General features: G+C 46.9%; 1 protein-coding gene across 2 annotated transcripts in view; it reads left to right on the top strand.

The window, feature by feature from the left end:
* C8H8orf33 (chromosome 8 C8orf33 homolog) overlaps positions 1 to 22,500 on the top strand; it is a 45,565-nt gene that overhangs the window by 7,321 nt on the left and 15,744 nt on the right. For both annotated transcript variants that reach the window (XM_085890863.1, XM_085890862.1), the window contains exons 2-3: positions 14,281 to 14,359; positions 14,504 to 14,650. In XM_085890863.1, the coding sequence (XP_085746989.1) occupies positions 14,281 to 14,359; positions 14,504 to 14,650 (226 nt within the window). The remainder of the gene's footprint in view (positions 1 to 14,280; positions 14,360 to 14,503; positions 14,651 to 22,500) is intronic.

A 22,500-nucleotide genomic window follows, 5' to 3' on the forward strand; every position in this document is an offset into this window, starting at 1 on the left:
AACAGACGAGACGTGCGTTAAACGTTCACCCGAGGGACGACGCACACATTGAATCACCGGGATGACAGTTTATCGCTGTGTCGGGATCCAGGCTGGAGAGCTTGGAGGTGAGAGTGCGTACCTCCAGGGTCTTTGCCACCCTGTCAGCCCTGTTGCATAATCTGATGAAGTGTGTGAGTGTGATAGAGTGAGAGAGAAGAAGAAAAGCATTGTGTATAAGCACAGGACTATATTATTGTTGCAAAATTTTGTTTTTTTACAAAACTCGAATACCTGTATATCCGATTAATTGAATAGCCTATTGTAAAGCAAAACCTGCAAGCGCAGACATGGCACGACCGGATTCATTGTGGATGGAGATCTTGTGATTGGGAGAACACATTCCGACGAGCCGATTACCATTGATGGTATGGTCGGGGAGAGAGTGATGAGGCCTCTGAAGTTTACAAAAGATGACACAGTGTTCATCGAGTTGGTGAAACATCTTCGTCTTTGTGACGTTGGGAAGATGCTGACATGGCAATCTGTATCCAGATGTGCATGATGATAAGTTCAGCAATTTCTTCCGTTACGGGATTAGACAGAGCCAATTCCTTTATTTGAGTCGGCAATAAAAAACAACAACTTGTAAATGTAAACTGACTAAGGCTCGTGGAGGACTTTATACATCTACTCGCGGGGTATGCTTACACATTTTCGGCAATAACGAACTGTGCTTCCCATTGTCTTGGGTTGCTCACCTGTATTTGGTTTATTATTTTCATTTATTTATATTTTCATTTCCAGATGCTTTCCAACGGTTCTGCGATTTATTTTTTATTTTATGCCCCCACCCCCCGCCCCCCGGTGTATCGTCTTCGATGTTTGGTGGTAAGCGAAATTTCAGCTTTCTGTGTCATCCGGAAGGTACCGAACTTTAATATCAGTGAGTAAGTGGTTTGAATGAGCTTTATTACGTTTAAACAAGGACACAGAGACCTGTTGGTATTTAATATATTGTTGCGGGAAATGGCCCTTAGTATGCTATTAAACATAGGATTAGCCCAGATCCCCCATTAAATGCATGTTTAGCCAGGCTGTTCGGTAAAATGGACGTTACATGTGTGTTGAGAGGTGTAAGAGGATGTTATTGTTCGTGCGGTGGTGGTGGATCGAGAGCTTCTTCTTCTTCCTTCCTCTCTCTGGGCGAGACTCCTCCCAGCGCGCTGAGAGGAGGAGTGGCCTTGAGAAGGAAGTGAAACTAAGGGGGAGGAGTTTGTCGGCTTCGTATCGGGGCATGCCCCGAAAATAAAAAGTGGTAAGAAACTGAGGACTGAGGTGAGCAGTCGGGCTTCGAGGCGAGCATGCACCGGGAAGGCAAGAGAGAAACGACGGGTGTCAAGGCGCGATCTGCTGGTTGAGCAGACGGGCTTCGAGGCGAGCGTGCGCCGGGAAGGCAAGAGAGAAACGACGGAACCTCTGACTGTCCCAACTCACCTCACGGCTCGACGATGTCTTGGAATCCCATGGACCCAGCCTGCCGGAGCCCGGCACCTCAATTTGGCCTTGTCTGGTGAACAGGCCAGGCCTGGACTTGCATGCTGGACCTTGTGAGAAACCAGCTGAAACCCATCATCGACCTGACGGTCTGGTGCAGTCGACCTCGCGGCGTCTGAACGCGCGGAGGCCGCGTGCGTGGGCGGTGCGACAAAGGAGGACGAGCGCCATTTTGCCACGCGGCATGCTCGAGCTTGGGGCTCGAATCCGTGGACATCGGCTTGTTACGAGCGATATTCATGCTTTTGACACTTTCCTCTCCTCCATGAAACATCACCAAGTACTCTGTCATTGTCTGCATGCTGTCTATGTCTTGTCTGCATGTCGTTCAAGGCTTATCTCGGTAGGGACCCCTTCGAAACCTGTAATCCGTATCTCCCGAGTTAAGAACGGGTTATAGATTAATTAAAACATTGTCGTGAATATTTTGCTTGTGTTGTGTTCCCCGATGTTCCCCAACAAATCTGGCTAATTCGTATGAAGTTGCCGCTTTGAGTCAATTCGTGCCGTGCTGAGAAACAATTAGCTCAATTGGTATATAAAACCAAAATGGTTACAGACTGGCAGAAAACACTCGGCATCTGACAAAACCAGTCTGTAACCGGGGTCTATTTCGCCAACCGGTAAGGTCCAGGGGTACGTTGGTATTGCGATTGAAGACGCGTGACCCGAGGCCTGTGCCGAACCAGCCGGCGTTATAAACCCCGGAGACGGCGGTGGTGAGGGTGGCGCCGAATCTGTAACATTTGGCCCCAAGAGTCGGGTGTGAATCCCGACACCACTGAATTCTCAACACTGGTAGTCAGGAGTGAGATATTTTGACCTGTGGTGCATTTCGCACCCCGAACATTGGTTACGAGAGGTGCGAGGAAAAAAAAAACGGTCCAAATTTGCTTTGATTTTATTTTGAGCGGACCGGGTGTAAAACTTGGGAATTATAAAGAAAAATGGAGTCGCAAAATGGTGGCGCGGCTCAATCTCGGCGCGACACGAAGCGGGAGTGGGCTATTAATAGTGAACGCAGTGAGCTTCATACTTAACATGTGCACATGAGAGAATAGGAAACAACAACAACAACAACAACAACAACACAATACCCCTGACGATTTTGAATCCGTGTCGTTAGATATGATCCTTTTGCTTCTGGTTGTTTTTAAACGCTGTGCGGTGTATAAACACGATTGGGCTTTATTTCTATCTTGTGAATATTACTTAACACGCGCACATGAGAGACTAGGAAACAACAAAAACAACACAATACCCTGGCAATTGTGAATCCATGCCGTTGGCTATGTTCCTTTTGCTTCCGGTTTTGTTTTGTTTCTGGTTTTTTTTTTTCCGGTTTTTGTCATGGGGAATGATGCATGCCGGGAGATAAAGGCATCATCGGAGACCTGAAAGACCCAAATAATATCAGTCATGGTGTATATTTCCTCCACTGATTTTAATAAAGATATCTCCCGCATCATCAAAAAAATTTTTTAATCGTGATTTACATTATTTGATCGCTGATCCCGAATCCAGGCCGAAGTAACCGGAAATTGCTTATACAGTTGTGAACAAGTTATAGGTAAAGTCAGAAGCGAATGTAAGAAGAATTCTACGTTCAATCTAGTATTTTATTTTTTAGATGAGCTCCTGTTCTCGGCGATGTAGTTGTCGTTGTGAAGGTAATATTGAGGTAATATTTTTTTTTTTGATGAGATCCTGTTCTAGGCGGTGTAGTTGTCGTTGTGAAGGTAATGTTGAGGTAATATTTTTTTTTTTGATGAGATCCTGTTCTAGGCGGTGTAGTTGTCGTTGTGAAGGTAATATTGAGGTAATATTTTTTTTTTTGATGAGATCCTGTTCTAGGTGGTGTAGTTGTCATTGTGAAGGTAATGTTGAGGTAATATTAATTTTTTTAGATGAGATCCTGTTCTAGGCGGTGTAGTTGTCGTTGTGAAGGTAATATTGAGGTAATATTTATTTTTTTTGATGAGATCCTGTTCTAGGCAGTGTCGTTGTCGTTGTGAAGGTAATGTTGAGGTAATATTAATTTTTTTAGATGAGATCCTGTTCTAGGCAGTGTAGTTGTCGTTGTGAAGGTAATGTTGAGGTAATATTAATTTTTTTTGATGAGATCCTGTTCTAGGCGGTGTAGTTGTCGTTGTGAAGGTAATGTTGAGGTTAAATTTTTTTTTCAGACGAGATCCTGTTCTTGGTGGTGTAGTTGTTGTTGTGAAGGTAATGTTGAGGTCATATTAATTTTTTTTCAGATGAGATACTGTTCTAGGCGGTGTAGTTGTCGTTGTGAAGGTAATATTGAGGTAATATTTATTTTTTTTGATGAGATCCTGTTCTAGGCGGTGTCGTTGTCATTGTGAAGGTAATGTTGAGGTAATATTAATTTTTTTAGATGAGATCCTGTTCTAGGCAGTGTAGTTGTCGTTGTGAAGGTAATGTTGAGGTAATATTAATTTTTTTTGATGAGATCCTGTTCTAGGCGGTGTAGTTGTCGTTGTGAAGGTAATGTTGAGGTTAAATTTTTTTTCAGACGAGATCCTGTTCTTGGTGGTGTAGTTGTCGTTGTGAAGGTAATATTGAGGTAATATTTATTTTTTTTGATGAGATCCTGTTCTCGGCGGTGTCGTTGTCGTTGTGAAGGTAATGTTGAGGTAATATTAATTTTTTTTAGATGAGATCCTGTTCTAGGCAGTGTAGTTGTCGTTGTGAAGGTAATGTTGAGGTAATATTAATTTTTTTTGATGAGATCCTGTTCTAGGCGGTGTAGTTGTCGTTGTGAAGGTATTGTTGAGGTTAAATTTTTTTTTTCAGACGAGATCCTGTTCTTAGTGGTGTAGTTGTTGTGAAGGTAATGTTGAGGTCATATTAATTTTTTTTTCTGATGAGATACTGTTCTAGGCGGTGTAGTTGTTGTTGTGAAGGTAATGTTGAGGTAATATTTATTTTTTTAGATGAGATCCTGTTCTTGGCGGTGTAGTTGTCGTTGTGAAAGTAATGTTGAGGTAATATTTATTTTTTTAGATGACATCCTGTTCTTGGCGGTGCAGTTGTTGTGAAGGTAATGTTAAGGTAATATTTATTTTTTCAAAGCAAAAAGATGGTTTAATTTGATATATATTTAAGAAGCGAATGTAAGAAGAATTCTACGTTCGCTTCTCAGCTTTGCCTATTCCATATTAGCGCAACGAACGGCACAACACGAGGCTGGGGCTCCCAACCACCGGTTCAAACCACGTGGTCACGGCATGCGCCATGGCAGGTGAGGCAGGACGACTACGCGAACATTGGCAAGCATCAGATACGATTGGGGTATGGCTTGGAACAAGTGAGGCGTTATGATAATTGTTTAAAGGAGGTACAAATTGAATTGGACGAGGCACAACGGCACGCAGACGAGATTCAGGAAATGGATGTGTACGGTGGGTTACAACAATTGGCCGATGTACGGGACGAATTCGGTGGCTGAAAGAGGACCTTGACAACAGAGTCGACGAACTATGTGGAGAAAGGAATAAAGTAGTGTTGTTTACCCATAATTTGGAATATGAGAAGAGCAAACTGAACAAAAGAATAGAGGAAGAGCAAACTCATAACTCCCAGGATAGGGAGAACTTGGAAAAAGAATGGGAAAAAAGCTGGAAAAGGAAAGACAGGAACACTATTTGGAATCGGATCAACTGAAGGAAGAGGTAAGATCAGGCAATCAGATAAGAGAAAGCTGAGAACAGAAGATAAAAAGAGGAGAGAAATATCTGGAGCAAAGGAAGGAAGAATTGTTGGAAAATTTGAGGCAGTTCGAAGAACTACAGGGAGAAATGAGGGAAGTAGAGGGGAGTACCCATGAGTTGGAACAAGAAAAGAGCAAAGTGAACAAAAGAATAGAGGAAGAGCAAATTAGTAATTCTCGGGATAGGAAGAACTTGGAAGAAGAATGGAAAACAAAGCTGGAAAAGGAAAAACGGGAAAAAAACAAAGCTGGAAGAGGAAAAACGGGAACACGATGTGGAATCGGATCAACTGAAGGAAGAGGTAAGATCAGGCAATCAGATAAGAGAAAGCTGAGAACAGAAGATAAAAAGAGGAGAGAAATATCTGGAGCAAAGGAAGGAAGAATTGTTGGAAAATTTGAGACAGTTCTAAGAACTACAGGGAGAAATGAGGGAAGTAGAGGGGAGTACCCATGAGTTGGAACAAGAAAAGAGCAAAGTGAACAAAAGAATAGAGGAAGAGCAAATTAGTAATTCTCAGGATAGGAAGAACTTGGAAGAAGAATGGAAAACAAAGCTGGAAAAGGAAAAATGGGAAAAAAACAAAGCTGGAAGAGGAAAAACGGGAACACGATGTGGAATCGGATCAACTGAAGGAAGAGGTAAGATCAGGCAATCAGATAAGAGAAAGCTGAGAACAGAAGATAAAAAGAGGAGAGAAATATCTGGAGCAAAGGAAGGAAGAATTGTTGGAAAATTTGAGACAGTTCTAAGAACTACAGGGAGAAATGAGGGAAGTAGAGGGGAGTACCCATGAGTTGGAACAAGAAAAGAGCAAAGTGAACAAAAGAATAGAGGAAGAGCAAATTAGTAATTCTCGGGATAGGAAGAACTTGGAAGAAGAATGGAAAACAAAGCTGGAAAAGGAAAAACGGGAAAAACAAAGCTGGAAGAGGAAAAACGGGAACATGATGTGGAATCGGAACAACTGAAGGAAGAGGTAAGATCAGGCAATCGGAAAAGAGAAAGCCTAGAACGGAAGATAAAAAGAGAACAGGAATATCAGGAACAACTAAAGGAATACGGTAAGAGAATGGACGAATTGAGGGAGGAAGCATGCAAAAGAGGTGTGGAGATGAGCAAGGAATACGGTAAGAGATTGGACGACATGAGGGAGGAAGCATGCAAAAGAGGTGTGGAGATGATCAAGAAATTATGGGAAAAAAACTTTTGAGTTACAAAAACACCAAAACAGAGAGACGGAATTACAAAATGAGCTGAGGATGTTAAGAGAGGAAAGAAAGAGAACGGAGAATGAAACGTTAAGGAACCACACTGTGCAGATCGAACAATGAGATGCAAGAAAGAGTAGTGAAAGAACAATGAATGAAACAGGAAAGGGAGATCAACCAATTGAAAGAAACGACGAGATTGGAGAATGAAGAACATGAGAGACAGTGGGATAAAGAACAAGGAATGAAACAGGAAAAGGAAATCTACAAATCGAAGGAAGCGACGAGATTGGAGAATGAAGAACAAGAGAGACAATGGGATAGAAAACAAAAAGAAAACAAATTTGAAATTGACCAACTAAAGGAGAGATCGAAGTTGGAGTCCACAGAGATGGAAAAACTCTGGAAAGATAACGGACAACGAAAAAGGTTCAGAGAGGAAGAACGACTCAAATGGAAAAGAAAATGGAGCCAGGAAGTAGAACAGCACAATAATGTGGGATGTGTGACATCACCACGGGGAGGAATGTTAGTGGTGCGGGACTTCATTGACATCACTCGTCAGATGACACCACAATTAGAGCAAACCCTGGTGATTGAGACATTGAGGGAGCATACGGGATTGTTGGCGAATGAAACACATTTTGAGCAGGTCCAGCATGTGGAGCTCACAGCCCCAGAGGAGTATGGCGAACCGATGATGAGAAACCTGCTGGAGAGAAGCGACCGGACAGAGGTGACTCTGGAACGAAGCAGGTACGTGGGCACATGCATACATGGTGCGGACGATGAGCTTAAGGTGGGAATTGAATTTTATGTTAATGAGGAGACTCTGTCCGATGGGGTGCACGTATGCGTGACCCCTGAATCTGTGTGTGGAGTGCCTGTGAACGAATGCTGAGTCCAGACCACATCACCGGTATGTGCTGACAAGGTCGAAACGTGTGTGGGTACTCACGTGGCAGTTGAGAATGTAGCCCTGGAGTGCGAGGCAGTTGGTCAGTACGCAGGCAAGGTTGAAGGTGTGGAATGTCAACACATAACCTTGGAATGTGTGCAGCCTGCTGTGTGTGGGAATCCTGTGCGTGGAATGAGTGGTGACGTAGGAAATAGGTTAGAGGTGCAAGGGGAAATAGAAATGCTCCCAGGACAGAACTTGAGCCAGGACAAAACAATAATGGACAGTTCCGCATGGGTTCTTAGAGTTGGAGGTGCTGCATCCACAAGCAGGCTTTAGAAATTGGATTTTGATTTCTCTATCAGCCTCACAGGAACTTTGGAGTGGAGTGCAGATGAGTAGCGGGTGGCACTGGCATGTGTCACTTGGTCTTCGAACCTTTCTGAGCACACGAGTGGTTTGGCTAGCTGAATGGGGTTCTTTTGTCTTGAGGGAGTTATGGTGAAGGGGGGAGGCCGTTCCACCGATTGGGGTTTACCTGGTTTCCGTGAACCCTGGAGAAGAGGGGGAGGCCGTTCCACCGATTGGGGTTTACCTGGTTTCCGTGAACCCTGGAGAAGAGGGGGAGGCCGTTCCACCAATTGGGGTTTACCTGATTTCCGTGAACAGTGGAGAAGAGGGGGAGGCCATTCCGCCGATTGGGGTTTACCTGATTTCCGTGAACCCTGGGGAAGAGGGGGAGGCCATTCCACCGATTTGGGTTTGCCTGACTTCCGCGAAAAGGAGAAAAGGAGGGGGTGGACCACAACCCCCAATGAGGCGTGACCCTTTTGAGCCGTGGCGGAAAGGTGGCGGGGTCATGTAATGAGTAATGAGGGATTCGTTCCCTTACTCCCCTTCCAATGAGCCAAAGAAGCAGGCCACACCAGGATGTAAGAAATTTTGATTGAAAATTGTACCGAAAGTGATTGTAAATTGAGAGATGACAGAAGGCAAAGGAGTGGCACGAGTGGATTTTGGTGATTATTGAAAAAAAAGCAGTGGAGACATTACAGGCAGAGCGTTAAACACACCTGAAACAAGTGGATGACAAAGGGTGGCTTGTTTGAGGAAGGATTGACATGCCTGGTTGGAACCATGCAGAGGTTCATGAGGCTGGTGAAGAGATTTTGATGTTTTGTTTAAATTGTTGGAAATAAACGATTAGGGCATTATGGAGGAGGCCAGCAGACGATGGACGTAGTGACAAATTGATTGGGGTTTGATGAAAAAGTGTACTGGTTTAATTTGATGACCAAGTGGGATCCGACGGACTGGTGTGTTTTTCTTTTCACATAAAAGTGAAAGGTGTTTGATGGTGTTGTGGACTGGGTGTGTGGCACTGTGGAATGAATGACTAAAGAGTTTGGGTGAATGGCGTGATTGTGCAGATGAGGAGAGTGAGTGCGAACAACGTACCCTGTCGGTAGGAGTCTCCTAAACAGGTTGGTGTACGTTAGGGGGACTTGGAGGATTTGACATGGATTCTGGCTGCTGTTCCATTGTGCAGGTGGACTGCGAGGGGTAAGTGCAGTCCAAGGTATGGGGATACTAGCTGGTAGTGTGACATGGTATTGGAAGTTGGTGAGTCGGGAAATAGGGCACCAGGGCTTTGGGGGTTCGTGGCAGGTGAAGGCTGTCGGAGGTGCCAGGAGAGCACGGTAGGTTTTAGTGCCAGGATAGCACAGTATAGGTGCTATGAGAGCACAGTGTGGGGGCTAGAGAGAGCCACCCCTTAGGAGTGCCAGAAGTATGCTCAGGTGAACCCCAAGGTCGCTGGGTGTCCTCCACCCCCGATTGGAAGCAGGCAAAGAGGCCTAGTAGTAGTCACACTCCCCAGCCAGCGAGTTATGCCTCGCACCACCAAATGGAAAAAGACAAATAAGGGCCTTGCTCAGGTTTAATAGAATGGAACAGTGTGCCAGGTCAGGGAAAAATGGGTCATTTGGATCATTCTAGCCATAGCAGGGTTTGTTGCATTGTCTCGAGTTAAAAGTGAATGGTTAGGTTTGATGGACTCTCCTCCGCACCATTCATGTGTGACACCTGGTACGAGTAGTGTTGATGGGAAAATTTGTGAACAAGGGCCGGCTCGGTCACCCTCTCCAAGTGCCAGAGAGGCCACCAGTATGTCATGAGCACACATCCACGAAGATAACAGTTTGAGTTGGAAACACACCATCCTGTCGGTAAAGAGAAAAAAAGGGGGAAGAGGAGGAAAAAAGAGAACTTAACCAAAACAAGGCAGCGAAGGAGGGTTAAGGGTACACTCCATCTCACCTGGCCTGAGGTCATCACACCCATTTACGTCCTCAAGAACACCTCCAAACTGCATTTGCTTACCATCGATATTACCGTGCCACCATTGCTGTGCCACCTGCTGTCCAATGCAGGGCTTGTTGCCTGCTGCTGCTTGTGAGTAGGCCATATGGGCCGAAGCATTTTTGTGGGCCATTGAGGCCAAAGTGCTTTTGTGGGCCGTTGTGGCCGAATATTCATGCCATTTTTGTGGGCTCAGTGGGCCGAAGAACTCTTTGTGAGATTAGGCCACTGGGCTGACTGAACTCACCTGGTGAGAGGCCAATAAGGCCACGAAGTGAGGAAACCCTCAGGGGTAAATGGACAATACTACCGGGAGGGGGCATGAAGGAGCGAACACGTGAAAGAACTTTGAACCTTTGAATGTTCTGTTCCGATGCAAATGTTGGTGTTAAAAGTAAAAGTGAATGCCCTCCCGTTCAAATCCATAAATAGAATGTTATTAAGTAGTGTGCATAGAGTGTGAATTTGTTTGTTAGATTGGTGACCCGACACACTAGGATTGGGACATGCCAATCTTACTGTGACACTGATTTTTAGAGTTAAGTGCTTCCCATGTTGTGGGTTAGAGTAAATGGGAGATCTGTGCTGTACGTTAGACAGGGCTATTACCGTGGGCTGCCCCAGATGGAGGCTCAGGAGAGCCTCGGGAGAAAGGTGGGGGTAGTGTTGCGGAAATGGCCCTTGGTATGCAAGTAAATATAGGATTAGCCCAGATCCCCAATGAAATGCATGTTTGGCCAGGCTGTTCGGTAAAATGGACGTTACATGCGTGTCGGGAGGTGTAAGAGGCTGTTTATTGTTCGTGCGGTGGTGGTGGATCGAGAGCTCCTTCTTCCTTCCTTCCTCTCTCCAGGCGAGACTCCGCCCAGCGCGCTAAGAGGAGGAGTGTCCTTGAGAAGGAAGGGAAACTAAGGGGGAGGAGTTTGTCGGCTTCGTAAAGGGGGTGCGCCGTGGTAAGAAACTGAGAGGACGGAGTTGAGCAGTCGGGCTTCGAGGTGAGCGTGCGCCGGGAAGGCAAGAGAGAAACGACGGGTGTCGAGGCGCGATATGCTGGTTGAGCAGACGGGCTTCGAGGCGAGCGTGTGCAGGGAAGGCAAGAGAGAAACGACGGAGCCTCTGACTGTCCCTACTCACCTCACCGCTCGACGACGTCTTGGAATCCAATGGACCCAGCTGCCGGAGCCCGGCACCTCGATTTGGCCTTGTCTGGTGAACAGGCCAGGTCTGGACTTGTATGCTGGACCTTGTGAGAAACCAGCTGAAACCCATCATCGACCTGACGGTCTGGTGCAGTCGACCTCGCGGAGTCTGAACGCGCGGAAGCCGCGTGCGTGGGCGGTGCGACAAAGGAGGACGAGCGCCATTTTGCCACGCGGCATGCTCGAGCTTGGGGCTCGAATCCGTGGACATCGGCTTGTTACGAGCGATATTCGTGCTTTTGACACTTTCCTCTCGTCCATGAAACATCACCAAGTACTCTGTCATTGTCTGCATGCTGTCTATGTCTTGTCTGCATGTCGTTCAAGGCTTATCTCTGTAGGGACCCTTTCGAAACCCGTAATCCGTATCTCTCGAGTTAAGAATGGGTTATAGATTAATTAAAACATTGTCGTGAATATTTTGCTTGTGTTGTGTTCCCCGATGTTCCCCAATAAATCTGGCTGATTCGTATGAAGTTGCCGCTTTGAGTCAATTCATGCTGCGCTGAGAAACAATTCGCTCGATCGGTATATAAAACCAAAATGGTTACAGACTGGCAGAAAACGCTCGGCATCTGACAAAACCACTCTGTAACCGGGGTCTATTTCCCCAACCGGTAAGGTCCAGGGGTACGTTAGTATCGCGATTGAAGACGCGTGACCCAAGGCCTGTGCCGAGCCAGCCGGCGTTGTAAACCCCGGAGACGGCAATGGTGAGGGTGGGGCTGAATCTGTAACATTTGGCCCCAAGAGATGGGTGCAAATCCCACCACCGCTGAATCGGCAATAATATTGTTGCGGACCTGGAGTTGTGGCTGTACGAGACTGGGGATATCCCTGGTTCTCCCCGGACACACTGGGAATTGAGGCCGTCACACGAATAACTTCGTGTCACGGCGGATCGCTAATCGACCGCAAACGCCAATAACTTGACCACGTTATTCAGGGTCCTCCGTCTGACAACCGTTTACCGCAAGAACACGTGATCTCCTTACCGGGGAATGATGCCCTCGGCAATTGTGCTGGTGTTATCTTTATTGGATCTTGATGAATGCGGCCGAGCTTTCAGCTAGCACAATACCGGACTGATATGAGAGCCAATTAGTGGGGAATTATAACCTCACGGCTCATCTACATACGGACATTGCTGGACCAATGGAAGAAAGGACGACGGGCAGATTGGAAATATCGCAAGATTAATTTATTTACAATGAGCAATGAAGGGAACTCAAGGGTTTTAATGGTGGCAAAGGGCAACTGGGGCAGGAAAAGGGCAAATTTAATAAAAAGAGTAATCAAGGTGTGCATTTACAAAAAAAAGGAAAGAGACTGTACAAGTTGTAGACTTAACTTAATCTCTGCCTTACTTACCGGATAGCAAAACAAGGTACCCATCAGACCACACACACACACACACGGGGAGTCAAATTGAGAGGGGCAGGGTGGCCTCAGCTTATCGGTATATACGTCACCATCACCCTCCCCAGCTCTCCGAAATGGCCCTGACACTGCTCTCCACAACTGAGGGTCCACGATCTCCGTCAGGACTACAAACCAAAGCGTCCAGGATCAGGGAAGAAGTGAGGGCAATGCAGAGTATCTGGGACTAGGGCAGAAACAAGTGTGGAGAACGAGAACGAGTGACAACCAGGACCAAGATAGTTCGAGTGCGTGCCACGACCATGACTGAGAGAGCTCACAGTAAGAGAGAGCGAACCAGGCGCTGAGCGCAGCTTTATAGCCCCGGGGCAGGAGGGGCCAATGAGCCACACATCCGATCTTACGAGGCAGTCTGGGACCAGCTTTTGGGCCATGTCAAAACCTATGAGCCGGCCCCCTGCCAACCATTGGAGGGTTCCCCCGCAGCCCCGCCTATTGTGCTGCCCAGCCGGATATTCGTTCATTCAGTCGTTCCGTCTGTCATCAGGAACAGAGCTCCGCACTTAACATGGGGGACATCCCGTTTTACCCCATGCACCTGGAATGAACCCACACATCCAAAGAATGTCCACGGCACCAAGCTAGGGAATGTGCCAATAATTGTAGGGAGGCTGGGTCGCGTCCTGGTCCGTTTACCGGTCATTTTAGGTGGATGGGGAATGAACGGAGATTGGGGAAACAAAATACAGTACAGGGGAAGACGGAAATAAATTCCATTATAGGGTAGACGTTCATACACACGAACAGACAAACAAGGGGCTTGAAACAATAAATGGGAATTGGAGAATTTGGTGCATGTTCCAAAATTCTGACGTTAGTCACACACGTTGAATGTCAGGGCAGCAAAACACTCACGCCCTATGTGATGACGGCAGTCACGGCACACGTCATCACGTGCTGATGTCTCTCTTATCCCAACGGGTTGAGAGGGGGGTGCTAACTACCAAACTCAACGCATTTAATTACATCATAACCCCGATGGAAGGCGCTATTCTTAATGTTCATTACGGAAATAACTATTCTAAAGAGTCTATGTGATGCGCGCGTGTCAATCTCGGCATGCAGTTTATAAAACCGCAACATTATATACACAGTACCAGTCAAAAGTTTGGACACACCGATGCATTCAAGGTTTTTTTTTTTTTTTTTTTTTTTACTATTCTGTACATTGTAGAATAATCGTGAAGACGTCTATGAAATAACACATTTGGAATTATGTTATGCAGCAACTAAAAAAAAAAATGTTGAACAAATCCAAATGTATTTTCTATTTAAGATTCTTCAAAGTCGCCACCCTTTGCCTTGATGACCGATGATGATGACGGAAGAATCGATTCGATTTTAGTGAAGATCCGAATCCGGTTCCGGACAGACTACTCTAATATTTAAAGTGATTCCTCATCATTGAGAGATGGGACTAAAAATGATAAATAGCACGATATCTCAAAAAGTTATGGACAGGTTGGGTGTGTGACTTGGACGAATAGATTCGATTTTGGTGAAGATCCGGATCCGGATCTAGACCCGATAATTGTTTAATTTTTGAAAGTGATTCTTCACTATTGAGAGATCGGGGCCAAAAACGATACAGTGCTGTATAGCATGATATTTCAAACATGTATTGGGCACGATATGTTCTCTTGGATCAGGATAAATGTGTGTGCGTTGAGTTTGGACAAGACAAATGCACAGACATTCTACATCCATGATGTGTCGGTCCATTTCTCCTTTCTTCCTGTTCCCATTTTGACCCTCTCTTACAAGAGCCTTCACTTCGATACATGAAAGTTTAAATTGGTTTGTGTGTTGACAGCAATTATTTATTTACTCTGTGTATATGTAAAGCTTTTGTTTGTTCTTACGATTTTGTGACATGGACGTTTTAAAAATGGATCTTTCAGAACTTTGCAGAAGAGCTTGACTGGTGCATGGAGCAGCTTCGATTGGGACTGAGCTGCCAGAAAGGCACGTCTCGACAAAGTAAGCAAGCCGATTTGGGGGAGAAATCCCCAGTAAGTTGCATTCTGGTTGGCTTGAAAGTGGACGAGTCTAAATAATGGCGTTAACAAAGAATTGTGATCGGAAGCATCCGCTTGGTTCTCTGTCATCTTGATCTCCTTCCAGTGGACGAGGCCGCCCGGGCACTCCGGATTCTGGGCAGCTCGAAGCCTCCACTCGTCAAGAAACGGCAAGTGATGCAGATGGCATGTGGTGACTATCGCAGCAAAATTGCAGCGGAGAGGACCAGACATATCCATTCCATGACCTATGGTAAAAGCTCGTTTATCTGTTTTCGGGGTGATGTTTATCGGTTGAGGTTTGAGTTGCCTTCAGATAAGCCGACCATTGTTGTTGAGAGTCGAGTTTGGCCCCAGGTAAAGAGGGAAGCTGAAATATGCTGTTCTCAAGATTTATTGAGATGTTGAAACAAAAAATGACAAAAACTCTCATCTTGAATGCAACATGTTGTCTCAAGTTCTCCCTGGCTGAGACCATGATGTTAATTTATTGAGCCGTTAAGCTGAAGCAATTGATTTGACACGACGAGTCTATTTCTTTTCTCTTCCAACTGCAGTGAATGTTTCAATTTCTTCTCTCATCTCATCTGAGAGGAAATTGAAACATCTCATCTTTGGTCTTGCGCTAATCTTCTTCCAGGTTCCTTCTCTGTTTTTTGGGGTGGTCGCTAGACTACCGTTATTCTCAGGTTTTCCGTCTGTCTGTTTGTATGTAATGGACGGCTCTGGAGGCCAGAGGAGTCTACAGATTTTGATGAAACTTGACTGGTAGGTTCATACCAGGATCTAGTTGTATGCTTTTGAGCACTGTTGCTGTGGACGCCACCGTTGCCAAGCAACGGGACTTTGAAATTTTTGAACAAATCCGAATTTATTTTTTTTTGGAAAATCAAAAATCCCCTTCCGCGCTTTTATGCGCACTATAATCAACCTCTTTGTCAAAAAATTTCAGCCCGATCCGTCAAAAACTGTTTGACGTATGCAATTATATAGCGACCACCCATGTCGCCAACCGGCTTTTTTTTCTTCTTTTTAAAAAAATACAGTCAAGGCTCGTGGAAGAGCGAGAACACAGAACGGATCAGGATGCAACAGAACAAAAGGAGGAAATGTCAACATCGCGTCCAAGGGACAAAATAGATGGAGTCAGACAACAAGGGATAGAAGTAAGGCTGGGGGGTAGTAGAGAATGCAGATGGTGGATAAGATCATTACAAAAGCAAACTGTCAGAAAGTAAAAACTGGAAATTTGGTGAGGGAGGGGAGGGGAGGGGGGGGAGTGCATTTAGCAGGGGTAGAAAATGTTGTTTTGGATGGGGGTTGAAACGTAGAATTGAGGCATTCAGCCTTCTCACAAGTTGCTTTGAAACATTTTGCATTCTCCTGCAAGGCAAATCCGATCGAAGTCGAGCCCAGAAAGTTCCACAAAGCCCAGCAGGGACTGCAAGTCAAGTGTGTCCACTCTTTGATCCAGAAAACATGTCCACCCTCAAGATTAACTTTCAGACTTGGCTCCCTATGCCTGGTGTTTGCTTAATGGTTCGGGTGGTGGGCTTTGGATCCTAGGGTCCTGAGTTCAAATTCCGCTCAGCTGTTGAAATAATACCAGGTGGGGTTAACTCGGCTTGTCATCCTTCTGAGGTCGGCAAAAATGAGTGCCAGCATGCTGGTATACTGTGTCGGAGTGGCGACCCATCCAGGATTGTGCCCAATAGCCAGGGAGACTGCTTGGGCAGTACCAACGCTCTGCACAGCGTATGGTCCCAATCTCCTCCTCCTATTGGCTCCCTCTTCTAAAACCTTGTTAAGTCTGTCTCTGGAGTATGCTCCCCCTCCATCCCTTCCCTCACTTGAAATGGCACGGATGCTGACTCTGCTTGTGAGGACGACGAATTCCTCAATTCTGTTTGCTTCCAAATCTTGTCGCCCCAAACCCTCACCGTCGGTGCTCATCTTCACCTGTTATACCCAACTGCTCCTAGACTCTGTGTCTTTTGCACCTGAGAAGGTGGTTAATGTCATTTCAACCCTCAACCCTCAACCCTGACTCTGCTGCTGAATAGGACAGCATCAGATGGTGTCCAGATGACCAAAAATGTCCCACAAACCTGCTCTGCTGCTCTGCCACATCCTCTCTCTGCCCTTTTCACCCTGTGAGTTGTGCTCGGTCATCTTCCATCTGCGTTACATAAAAAGGTGCAAAAACGTCTCCTTTTAATTACAGACCAATCTGCTTATTTCTCATCATCAACAAGGTCATTGAATCCATCATCGCAGTTGATATGAAATCCTTCCTTTTCTCCAACAACCTCATCTCGGATCACTCCACCTTAGACATGCTGTTTCGACTCGCCCAACAATGGATGGAGGCCCTCGATGCTAGTCATGTGATCAGCACCGTCTTTCTGGACATATCTCGTGCTTTTGATACAGTCTCTTGCTGCCTTGCTCTCCAAACTCGACCTATGGCATCCACGGTCAACTCCACACATGGCTTACTGACTTCCTCTGCTATCATGTCCAATGTGTGGCTCCAAACAGATCATTTCATCTCTTCTCCCCTGTCAAGGCTGGAGTGCCCCAAGGCAGTGTTCTGGGCCCAGTCCTATTCCAGGCCTTCATCAACTCTCCGACTCTCTGGGAAATCCCCTTTCTTTATTTGCTGATTATTTCACCCTGTGCCGTGACATCCCTCATCCTTCAGACAGGCAGGCTGCAGCCTCTTCCCTCTCTTCAGACCTTGACAAAATCAAGACGGTCAAACACTTGGAATACGTCGTTCAATCCTGACAAACTTCTGACTCTCACCATCTTTCTCTGAAAGGACCATCTGGCACCCCCCTCCCTCCCCCCCCCCCAACACAACTTTCTTACCAATCCTCTTAAGGAAGTTTCATCGAATTTAAGACCTTCCTTGGCACACCTGAACTCGTATCAACTTAAAAGGCCTTCTTCTGCAGCTTGATGGAGTACTGTTCTCCCCTCTGGGGTGGCTCACCTGCCTCTCACCTTGATGCCATAGAAACCAAGGCCTTCAAGACTATGGGTCTATCATTTTACCATCGCAGACAGGTCTGTGTTCCCTGTCTTTTCCCGCCTGCTAGAAGGTTGGTCTTGCACCCTTTGCTTTTTTTTTCATGCTTTGTCTCCCCCAGGTTTCTACAGGACACACATGGTCCATCATCAACTCCCTTCTGGTGAAACTACCTAAATCCAGGATTACTGTTCACCATCACTCATTCTTTCCTCTTTTTTTTTTCCCCCATCTGTGTAATCACCTTCCATATTCTCTTCAATCTCATTCTTCTCTCTTGGTCTTCAACAATCTTAACTCTTGGCTGTTCAGCAGAGGGAAAGTCATAGCAAAAGGTACTCTTATGGTTTGGGAAATGTAAGAGTACACGGAGAGTGAGTAATGGAGTTCTTGATGTACAATGCAACTCCGCCGCCAGGACGGGTTTCAGGTCGGTCAAACCGGAGGAGGCAATAGCTATGGAGAGACACTGAGGAGTCGGTGATGTGCTGTGGGAGGAAGGATTCTTTTTAACAGATGATGTCCGGGTAATCGGCAGCGACCTGGATTGACAGATGTCAGGTTGAAGTGGAGGTCTCGGATGTTTGAGGTCCACACAGTTCGGGATAGGGGATGAGCTGCTGGTAGAGTGCAGGAATGTGGAAAGGAGCCAGGAGAGAGCGAGAGGCTGGGGCAAAGCTGGGTGTTTGCGCGATGGGGGAGGAAGCCGGGTGGGGACAGGACAAGGGAGAAGCAGATAGTTGGTGAGGGGGAGGGGGTACTGAAATAAGGGGTTTGACATCATGCATGGACAAGAAGGGGAATTTATTGTCATGTGCACAAGATTCCCGAACAGGATATACTGTGGCATACTTCATGGGTGGGGTGGTAATAATGTTTGCCATTGATAGCAGGAAGGAAAATGGGGCTGGAGGCATGCCAGAAGGCTGGATGAATGCAGTGTTTAGGGATGAAAATGTTTTGGGAAAATTACCCAAAATTTCACCGCTGTCTGTCTGTCTGTCTGTCTGTGAGCAGGATATCTCAAGAAGTTGTGGATGGATTTGGACGAAATTTTGTGGACAAGTTCGGTGTGTGACGAGGATAAAAATTATTCGATGTTGGTGAAGATCTGGATCTGGATAAGGGAATTTTAAATTTTATTATTTTTTAAAAGTGATTCTTCACCATTTGAGAGATTGGGAAAGTCCGGCCCACTCAGGGAGCTCGTTTTGACCCCGACACACAAATTTGAGAATTCAAAATAACAAGCTATGGTTTGGCACGTAAATTTGGACGAAATCACGACCAGAAACACAGGAATGAAAATAAAACTGTGAAACACAACACATCTGGTCTGGGAAACAACTTTGTTTAGCGGGAGGGAGAGTTCACGAACTCGCAACACATGTGGAACCTGGAACTGGAAGGCTCAGGTTGTCAGTTCATAATGCTTTGTCGGCGGTTCGAGATTTGTGACCAGCCCATTTCAGATTTTTTTATTTTTTTATTTATTTATTTTAAATTGTGACGAATGTGTTGTTGTGCTTCCCCTGATCTGATCCATCTTCTCTTGTTCCTTTTCGTTATGTGCCAAGATGGCACATAACGGTCATGATGCGGTCATCAATGTTTTGCTCTTAACAAGGTGACAGGGATGAGTTGACTTTCTCACTTCAAATTTAGCATCTTCATTGTCAGTTTGATAATCCAAATCCAAGTCGCTGCTGATTACGTTGACACCGTCATTTCTGTGTCTCTCACACTCTCACACTCTCTCACTTTCTCACTGACTCTCAATCTCTCTCACTCTCACTCACTCTCTCTCACTCTCTCTCTCCAACACTCACACTCTCTCCTATCTTTCTCACTCTCCCTCATTCACTCTCTCTCACTCATTCTATCTCTCACTCTCACACACTCTCTCTTTCACTCTCTCTCACTCTCACACTCTCTCACACTCTCTCTCTCTCTCTCTCTCTCTCTCTCTCTCTCTCTCTCACTCTCACTCTCTCTCTCTCTCTCTCTCTCTCTCTCTCTCTCTCTCTCTCTCTCTCTCTCTCTCTCTCTCTCTCTCTCTCTCTCTCTCTCTCTCTCTCTCTCTCTCTCTCTCTCTCTCTCTCTCTCTCTCTCTCTCTCTCTCTCTCACTCACACCTTACTCTCACTCTCTCTCATTCTCACCGTACTCTCACTCTCACCCTCTCACTCACTCTCACCCTCACACACTCTCTCCCTTTCACTCTTTCACTCTCTCTCACTCTTTCACTCTTTCACTCACTCTCACTCTCACTCTCACTCTCACTCTCACACTCACACTCACACTCACCCTCGCACTCTCTCTCACTCACCGTCGCACTCTCTCTCACTCACCCTCTCTCACTCTCTCTCACTCTCACTCTTCCTCTCTCACTCTCTCATTCTCACACTCTCTCCTCTCTGTCTCTCACTCTCACACTCTCTCTCACCCTCACACCCTCTCACTCTTTCACTCTCACTCTCTCTCACCCTCACACTCTCCTACTCTTTCACCCTCACCCTCTCTCACCCTCTCATTCTCTCTCACTCTTTCACTCTCTCTCTATCATTCTCTCAAACACTCTATCTCTCTCACACTCACTCACTCTCTCTCACTCACCCTCGCACTCTCACACTGTCTGTCTCACTCTCTCTCACTCCCCGTCGCACTCTCTCGATCTCACTCTCTCTCACACGTTACTCTCTCTCTCTCACTCACTCAAACACTCTATCTCTCTCGCACTCAGTCACTCTCTCTCACTCACCCTCGCACTCTCACTCGCACCCTCACACTGTCTGTCTCTCTCTCAATCACTCACCCTCTCTCTCTCTCTCACTACTCTTTCACTCTCACTGACTCTCTCTCACCCTTTCTCACTCACTCTCTCTCACTTTATCAGTATCTCTCTCTCTCTCTCTCTCTCTCTCTCTCTCTCTCTCTCTCTCCCTCTCTCTCTCTCTCTCACACCCTTTCTCACTCACTCTCTCTCTCTTTATCAGTCTCTCTCTCTCTCTCTCTCTCTCTCTCTCTCTCTCTCTCTCTCTCTCTCTCTCTCACTCACTCACTCACTCACTCACTCACTCACTCACTCACTCACTCACTCACTCACTCACTCACTCACTCCAACACTCACTCTCTCTCTCTCTCTCTCATTCTCTCTCTCCCTCTCTCTCACACTTTCTCACTCTAACTCTCTCTCTCTCTCATTCTCTCTCTCTCTCTCTCTCCCTCACACTCTCTCACACACTCTCACTCGCAGCCTCACTCTTTCCTCTCTCTCTCACTCCATCACTCACTCTCTCTCTCTCTCTCACTCACCCTCGCACTCTCTCTCACTCACCCTCGCACTCTCTCTCACTCACCCTCGCACTCTCTCTCACTCACCCTCGCACTCTCTCTCACTCACCCTCGCACTCTCTCTCACTCACCCTCGCACTCTCTCTCACTCACCGTCGCACTCTCTCTCACTCACCCTCGCACTCTCTCTCACTCACCCTCGCACTCTCTCTCACTCACCCTCGCACTCTCTCTCACTCACCCTCGCACTCTCTCTCACTCACCCTCGCACTCTCTCTCACTCACCCTCGCACTCTCTCTCACTCACCCTCGCACTCTCTCTCACTCACCCTCGCACTCTCTCTCACTCACCCTCGCACTCTCTCTCACTCACCCTCGCACTCTCTCTCACTCACCCTCGCACTCTCTCTCACTCACCCTCGCACTCTCTCTCACTCACCCTCGCACTCTCTCTCACTCACCCTCGCACTCTCTCTCACTCACCCTCGCACTCTCTCTCACTCACCCTCGCACTCTCTCTCACTCACCCTCGCACTCTCTCTCACTCACCCTCGCACTCTCTCTCACTCACCCTCGCACTCTCTCTCACTCACCCTCGCACTCTCTCTCACTCACCCTCGCACTCTCTCTCACTCACCCTCGCACTCTCTCTCACTCACCCTCGCACTCTCTCTCACTCACCCTCGCACTCTCTCTCACTCACCCTCGCACTCTCTCTCACTCACCCTCGCACTCTCTCTCACTCACCCTCGCACTCTCTCTCACTCACCCTCGCACTCTCTCTCACTCACCCTCGCACTCTCTCTCACTCACCCTCGCACTCTCTCTCACTCACCCTCGCACTCTCTCTCACTCACCCTCGCACTCTCTCTCACTCACCCTCGCACTCTCTCTCACTCACCCTCGCACTCTCTCTCACTCACCCTCGCACTCTCTCTCACTCACCCTCGCACTCTCTCTCACTCACCCTCGCACTCTCTCTCACTCACCCTCGCACTCTCTCTCACTCACCCTCGCACTCTCTCTCACTCACCCTCGCACTCTCTCTCACTCACCCTCGCACTCTCTCTCACTCACCCTCGCACTCTCTCTCACTCACCCTCGCACTCTCTCTCACTCACCCTCGCACTCTCTCTCACTCACCCTCGCACTCTCTCTCACTCACCCTCGCACTCTCTCTCACTCACCCTCGCACTCTCTCTCACTCACCCTCGCACTCTCTCTCACTCACCCTCGCACTCTCTCTCACTCACCCTCGCACTCTCTCTCACTCCTCTCTCTCACTGACTCTCACTCTCTCCACTCACTCACTCACTCACTCTCTCTCACTCCAACACTCACATTCTCTCTCTCTCTCTCACTCTCACACTCTCTATCACTCACACACTCTCACTCACACACTCTCACTCTCTCTCTCACCCTCTCTCTCTCTCACTCTCACCTGACTCTCACTCTCACCCTCACACTCTCTGACTCTTTCACTCCCACTCTAACTCACTCCAACACTCTCACTCTCGCTCTCCCTCACTCTTTCTCTCTCTCCCTCTCTCTCTCACTCTCTCACACTCTCAAACTCACTCCTCTCTCTCACTCCAACACTCACTCTCACACTCTCCCTCACTCACTCTCTCTCACTCTCCCTCACACACACTCTCTCTCACTCACACACTCTCTCTCACTCACTCGCTCACACTCTCTCTCATTCTCTCTCTCCCACCCTATCACTCTTTCACTGTCACTCTCACTCCAACACTCTCACACTCTCACTCTCTCTCA

The sequence above is a fragment of the Eptatretus burgeri genome, chromosome 8 (genome assembly GCF_056783735.1).
Source record: "Eptatretus burgeri isolate ZD-2024b chromosome 8, Ebu_testis_v1, whole genome shotgun sequence".
Classification (NCBI taxonomy): domain Eukaryota; kingdom Metazoa; phylum Chordata; class Myxini; order Myxiniformes; family Myxinidae; genus Eptatretus; species Eptatretus burgeri.